We start from the raw sequence: 7,337 nt of genomic DNA on the forward strand, positions 1-7,337 counted from the left end.
TTAAAAAATACATAAAAAAACCTAAAAATATTAAAATATTAAAATAAATGTTTCCCAAAAAATTGAAAATAAATATATATGTATACTTAAATAACACTAAGATATGTGCAATTTAATAAGCAAATGCCTCTAAAATAGTAACAAAATTAACAATAAAATAAGAGTTATACAATATCCAAACAATAACAACAAAATAGTACCAATATAATAGTGAAATGGTAGCAAAATAGTGAAAAAAATAACACGAAAATAGCAAAAAAAAGAGTAAAAAAAGCAACGAAAAGCAGTATTTTTTTTGCATATTCGGGCCGAGCCAGAAAAGCCTTACTTGGGGCCTGACCCATTTTCTAAACGAGTCTTATTTTTTTGCCCAAGCCTATTTTTTGCCCAAGGCTTACTTTTCGGGAGGGCCTTCGGCCCGAGCTGGGTGACCCAACCCATAGACAGGTCTAGTCACACACTTCAATACAAATAAATTCATTTCTGTCATACACATAGCAAACAATAACCAAATAAATCCAAACTTGTCATACACTTTAATAACTAAAGAAATCCAATTCACTACATATTCATATTCATACACTTTTATAATCATATTTGAATAAAGATCTAATACAAACAAATCCATTTTTGTCATTTTTTGTCATGGATATGGTAAATCATAGCCAAAGAAATCCAAATCTACCATACACTTTAATAACCAAAGAAATCCAATTCACTGCATTTTTTTGTAATCCAATTCACTACATATTCATATTCATACACTTTAATAATCATATTTGAATCAACATTTAAAAAATATTCTTAAACTCTAGATTCCTATTCATTGCATATTCATATAATCCAATTCTTTCCAAGTTAATTAGGAAACAAATTAACCCAAATGAACCTTTTTCTAAACGTGTAAACAACCAAATTATAAAATGAAAATCCATTGATTTTCTAAATCTCAAACTCCCAATCCATAAATAAATTTTCACACAATGATACAATCAACAAACAAAACATGATGAAGTAACCAAAGAAATTCATTTGTTATGCACAGTGGGATCTTTGGCATACACAACCTAGGTCCACATGCCATACACTTTAATACAAACAAATTCATTTATGTCATAAACCTTAAATAGTGTTTTAAACAAAATCCAAAAAAAAACCTTAAACTCATTGAATACAAATATACACAGTGCATAAACCCTATGTGAATGCAACATATTTCAACAAAGAAACCCAAAAAACCATAACCCCAAATGCCCCAAAATCCAAAAAATTACTCGTTACAATGGATGCAACACCATTGACTGCTTCTTTTCTATTAACTCTGACCCTAAACCCTAAAACCTAATATATTTTGTAGTTTTCTTTTCTCCCAAAGAATTTTTTTAAGCCCTCAATCTTTCAATTATTCAATCATTCCTTTACCTTGAAAATTTCAATCATTCACATTGTTGGAGCCTAAACCCTAAAAATTTCAATTAATCACCAATCGTTCTTTTCTCTCTCTTTTTTCAATCCTGCCTACCCGCCTCTCCAACCTTAAATCCTTCAACTCCTCATGTCCAACGTGACAAATTAATTGGTAACGTCACCTGTTCCGTTAGGCTTGTAACCGAAAATGTTAGTGAATGACTGATTTGTCACTTTTTGATAACATTAGTGACTAGTTTGCTATTTTCCTATAGTTCAATGACTGAGTTGAAAGTTGAGTGACTGTTTTGTTATTTTCTCAAAGTTAAGTAATTATTAGTGTGGTTTACCTTAAAATTTTTAAACATTTTAAGTTAGTTTCTTTTGTTTTTTTTAAAGAAAACTTATGATTCGACTTTTTAAAATTTAAAGGGTTAATGAGAATTTAAATTTTCTTTCAAAGTTTTGATTAGCTTTATTAAACTTTTAACATTTTTATTAAATTCTTCAAAAATTTTAAAAAAGTTTTTAGTTATATCCCAAAAAGTTAAAATCCACCTCTGGATAGTGATAATGTTTGGTTTCATACAAAAGATTCCTTGGAATCAAAGAATAATGGTATCTTAGCTAAACCCTATTTGAGGGGTAACCCTGCAGTCGAGGAGTCCACTTGAAAATGAACTCTATACTCTTCCAAATTACGACGCTCTTAAAAATACAAATTCAGAGGTGCATTATTTGGGCGTCAAATCGATATCATTGTTTATTCTTTCAATTTATTGCTCAAAATTATGACTTGTTTTTTTTAATATTTTATTATATTTTTATAGTATATTTATTAACCCTTTTATTTTAGTTTAGAATTTAAAAATTTTACTTCTTATTTTTATATATTCAAAATTTAGTTTTTACTTTTATTTTTTAAAAATTTAGGTTGATTGCCAACATGGTTGAAATTTTTTTATTAATTTTTTTTATCCTTTAGTGAATTTAAATAATTTTAAAGTTGTACTTATATTTTTTAAAATAAAAAATAGAGAAATTAAATTAAAAATAAATATTAAATTTCAGGGATAAAGTAATCTTTATTTTTTAAATTTGACAAATTTTCTTACTTTAGTCTTTAAAAATGTTTCTTAATAATTCCTTTATATTTTTTAATTACTTTTAGGCTTTTTACTTTTTAGATTATATACATTTTTAAAAAAAGTGATAGCATAACATAATATTAAAATATCCTGCCATCATATTTTATCAAAATCTAAGTTTAAGAATAATATTGAGAAAATTTAACAAGTTTTAAGACTAATATGAAAAGAAAATCAAAGACCAAATTAATAAAATTATCAAATTTAAGGATAAATATAGACTTAAATTTTAAATGTTTGGTAAGTAGCTATGTGATTTCAATTATTATCCTAACTGAATTATTATTAACCGAAATTCAAATACTCTTAAATTAAAATATACACATCAACCAAATTGAAATAACTGAAATTCGTAACATTTTTTTTTCTTTTGATTCAAACAAATTTAAAACTATGACAACAAATAGATTGTTTTACTAAAAAGGCCAATTTCCTACTTTATTTACGGAAATGAGCCACTGCAAATTTAATTTATTGGAATGGGCCAAAAAATAAAAAAATACGTCCACATAGGCGCGCTTTAAGGGAAAATTTCAGGAAAGTGTGTCCTTGGGGGAGCACTTTTGCCATGTCAGCATAAAACACGATGGCGTGGATGCGCTTTGCTGACATGGCAAAAGCGCTCCACCAAGGACGCGCTTTAGCTAGTGTTTTTAGCTCTAACGGTCATTTAAAAATTTGACCGTTGGGGGCCAACGGCCATAAAAAAACTATAAACCCCCCGCCTATTTTTCACACAATTTCCTTTAATTTTTCCAAATTTCTCTCTAAATTTCTCAAAAAAGCTCTCAAATTTCTCTCTAAATTTCTCAAAGCTCTCTTTAAATCACAATTTCTTTTATTTATTAATTTTTTATAATTTCTAAGATATTTGATTGTGTTAGCAATGGTCAAGGAATTAATTCGTCTTGATCATAAATATATCTCTGTCGAGCAAATGAAAATGGTAAAGGTTAATTTCAATTTTTGAATATTATTTAATTTTTTTTCATTTATGTAATTTTAATTAATACTTATTTTATAATTTTTTTATAACAATCGGTAAATCGGGTTGTACAATGTTATATTCGTAAAATGTCTGGTCCTCCATCACTGTTGGTAGAAAATTACTTGAGGGAACTAGGTTTTTGGCACGTGGCCAATATAGGTCGGGGGTGCAAGTTGGACTCGAAACTCATCAAAGCGTTCATAGGGAGGTGGAGACTTGAGACGCATACATTCTATCATCTATACGGGGAGTGTACCATTACTTTGGAGGACGTGCAGTTACAATTGGGGCTACCAGTGGATGGGTCCGTACTCACCGAGTCCGTTCAATCTACTAATTAGGGAGTCGTATGCTACGATCTTTTGGGTGCGATTCTGGATAATATTTACGGAGGTGAAACCGAGATGTGCTGGTTACAAGACACATTCCCTGAGCTAAAGGATGATTTGACTGAAGTAGAAAGAATACAATACGCTCGAGCATACATTCTTGAGATCATTAGAGATTATCTGATGCTAGACTTGTTACGAAACCTCATACATCTGAGCTGGCTGTTAAAACTCGTCAATTTTAGAGCAACTGACGAACTTAGTTGGGGGTCTGTCGTGTTATTGACATTGTATTGGGAGATGTGCCGGGTGACGCAACCAAGTAAAGCTAAAATCAGAGGTTGCCTATCACTATACAATCATGGGTTTGGTTTTGCTTTCACTTTTTATTTTTACATCATCGAGTAAACCACCCGCATACATTCCCATTCTTAACGAGGTAAAATTTATATTAGATTTTACAATTATTACATAGATTTAAAATATAATTTTATGCTAAAATTTTATTTAATTAGGTGGAACCATTCGGCGAGTTATGTTGGAATACCTACTGCTCTTGAAGATATACGACTTCTATTAGACCAACGGTCGGAAGCGTATGTAAGTATATATATAAATGAAATATATATACATAACATAGTTGTTTCGTATTTAATATTTAGTATTATGTATATAACTAATATTTTATTACATTCATATAATTTCAATAGACACTATACGAGGATCCGATAATTCGAGCAGTAATTCAGGATGAATTCCTACAGAATTCAAACATCTGGCATGTTAGGGTCCTATTGATCAACTACGTTACTGTCGAGATGCACTAGATAAATAGAGTGTTGCGGCAATTTGAATTCTGACAACCGATTCTCATAGCACCTAAGGTGCTCGATGAAGAGCACAAAATCAACTTACAACGATTGAACACGCATTGGCCGGTCTTCTTCTTGGATTATATCGAAATGTGAGAAAATTGGTATGATTATATACCTACTAATGAACCGATCATCATTCCAGAGTTAGCGTTCGAGCTGGATTACATGCCATGATTTAGGATCCATGGCAAGCCATATTTACTATCCGAAGAGCAGAGGCGTCGACAAATCTGTGTCGAAAGGAAACGACGGGGCCTTTTAAACCCAAGGAGAAGGGCTAACGGGGCGAGGGCGACCCTATCAACAACTCACGAACTGTGAATCGATAAGCTCATACGAGCTGAGAATCGGTAAGCTCTCACGAGCTACAAATCGGTAAGCTCATACGAGCTGTGGTGTGTCCGCAACACATGCAGAACCTCAACCAAATCGATAACCCTAATGACATGTCATTTGTATCCTACAAATTCCTAAGGTTCAAATGAGACTTGTTAATCGTCGGATATGCGATCGGTATTTATACATGGCAATTATACAAATCACATACATATAATTCAATTTAAAACATAAAAATATATAATTTAATTACACGAACTTACCTCGACGAGTGTACGTAGATACGGAGGTGATTAATCCGATATTTTCTCTTTACCTCGATCTAACTCTGTACGAGGTCTGACAGGATCTATACGAAGAAATTTAACTCATTTCAATATAATTCTCATTCAATTTAATCCAACATAGAATTTTGGAAAATTACCATTTTGTCTTATACTTTTAATTCCTTTGTAATTTAGTCCCTAGGCTCGAAAAATAAAATTCATGCAATTTAATCCTTACTCAAGCCTAACCGATTTTTATACATATTAATAGCAACCCATATATTTCACAAAATTCACAAATTTTACCATAAATTTATCACATTTTTCAATTTAGGCTGTGTTTGATAGGAGAAAACCAATTCCGGAATTGGTTTTACACGTTTTCCAGTGTTTGATAGCAGGAAAATATTTTCCTTTTGTAAAACCAATTCCGCAACATGGGAAAACCTATTACAAAATTGGGGAAAATGTCTTACGCCCTTCATTTCGGTAAGACATTTTCCGTTTTCTTTCCAACCTTCTAATACCTTCATTCCTTCATTTCCTTCCATTTCCACACCCCCCACAAGATCTGTCGACTGGCTTTCCCCCACAATACATTCTCTCCGACCACCATTTCCGTCAGATCTGTGGGAAATTTCAGGTAACCTTAGACATTATTTGATTTTTTATGGTTTATTTTCAATGTCGAAAAAGACTTGCTGGGTTTGTATTTTCTATTTCTATGTTATGCATTGTTCAGTTGTAAAAGGGTTTTATGCATGAAATTGGGTAATGCAAGGTAAATAAAAATATGCAGATCAGTAATGTCTGATCCTGCAAATTTTCGTATTTTTCGGTAAATAATAAACTGTTGCTAGTTGTTGTTTTTGTATTTGGAATACTTGTAAAGTGCCAGTATTTGGTTTTTTGAACTGCATGTGTAGTTAAACTGTTATTGGTTGTTTTTGTTGGATCGTTTGTGCTACATTGTTGGTTTTGACCTGTTTCTGATATTACTGTTGTTTTTGTTTTTTTTTTGGATTGCTTAATGAGAGATTTATCATTTAAAAGACCTTAAAAAAACTAAAAAATGGGGTTTGAAATATAAACACTAACCATTGTAATTAGACCCAATTTTTCTTTTTCAAGATTGTCATGGTCAAGCTTAAGAGCATCATAATTAGCTTTAAGCATTGCATAATCTTTCTCCAACACCTTGGTCTTCCAACGAGCACGTCGGTTTTGGAACCAAATAGCCACTTGCCTTGGCTGTAACCCCAATTCTTCAGCTAACTTCACTTTTCTCTTTGGTTCTAACTTGTTTCCCACATCGAAATTCTTCTCTAAAGCCTTAACTTGATGCATAGATAAACACCTTTTCTTCTCTGTTGCTTGACCACCTTCTTCTAAGCTGTCTTCTTCATCTAAACCATCTAACATAGCCTGGAATTCCTTGGTGTAAATTTGGTGCTTCTTTGAACTCTTCTCCTCTGCATAATCAACTGAATTAAACACATCGAATTTGGGTTAAAGAAACATGAAATAAAAGTGGGAATTTTCATGTGTGTACCTTTAGGCTGAGAGATGGACATGAAAGCATCCAAGGAAGGTGAAGGACTGAGCCTCTTCATGATTTGCAAACCAAAACCAAAGACTCTGAGATGATATTTTTTAAGTTGTTGTTTGTGATGGAGAGAGAGGGGTGGGGGGCGGGGGTTTCAAACTTTCAAGCAGGTTTGCTGTTTTGATCTGTTTGGCTTTTTTGGGGAGGGCTTAATTGCAAAGAATGCTATATATTGTGACACTCAAAGCTGACTGACAAAAGATAAATCATACATGTGTCTAAGCTCTTTACTTTCAATTACATTAAGCAGTAGCAGGCAGGGATTTTGATTATGTTTATTAGGTTTTGGGTTTGAACGAACCAGACTTATTGATGATGGCAAGACTGATGTTGTCTTAGCTTCTATTTTTTATTGCTCCTAACGGTTCTAATTTCTTTGTAT

The 7,337-nt window shown here is 32.0% G+C and overlaps 1 protein-coding gene across 1 annotated transcript; it reads right to left on the reverse strand.

The window, feature by feature from the left end:
- Window positions 1-6,414: 6,414 nt before the first annotated feature.
- Window positions 6,415-7,050, reverse strand: LOC107919411 (homeobox-leucine zipper protein ATHB-6). Its single transcript, XM_016848882.2, has 2 exons — window positions 6,902-7,050; window positions 6,415-6,833 (listed from the first exon to the last, which is right to left on the reverse strand). The coding sequence occupies exons 1-2, from the start codon at window positions 6,960-6,962 to the stop codon at window positions 6,415-6,417; spliced, it is 480 nt and encodes a 159-aa protein (XP_016704371.2). The 5' UTR covers window positions 6,963-7,050.
- Window positions 7,051-7,337: the final 287 nt, after the last annotated feature.

This window comes from Gossypium hirsutum, chromosome D13 (assembly GCF_007990345.1).
Source record: "Gossypium hirsutum isolate 1008001.06 chromosome D13, Gossypium_hirsutum_v2.1, whole genome shotgun sequence".
NCBI classification, from domain to species: Eukaryota; Viridiplantae; Streptophyta; class Magnoliopsida; order Malvales; family Malvaceae; genus Gossypium; species Gossypium hirsutum.

Bases quoted from the DNA above. Each gene is read 5' to 3' on its own strand.
- LOC107919411 (XM_016848882.2), bottom strand. From the start codon at position 6,962: ATGAAGAGGCTCAGTCCTTCACCTTCCTTGGATGCTTTCATGTCCATC. The intron at 6,834-6,901 runs GTACACACATGA...TGTTTAATTCAG, and splicing joins GTCCATCTCTCAGCCTAAAG to TTGATTATGCAGAGGAGAAG.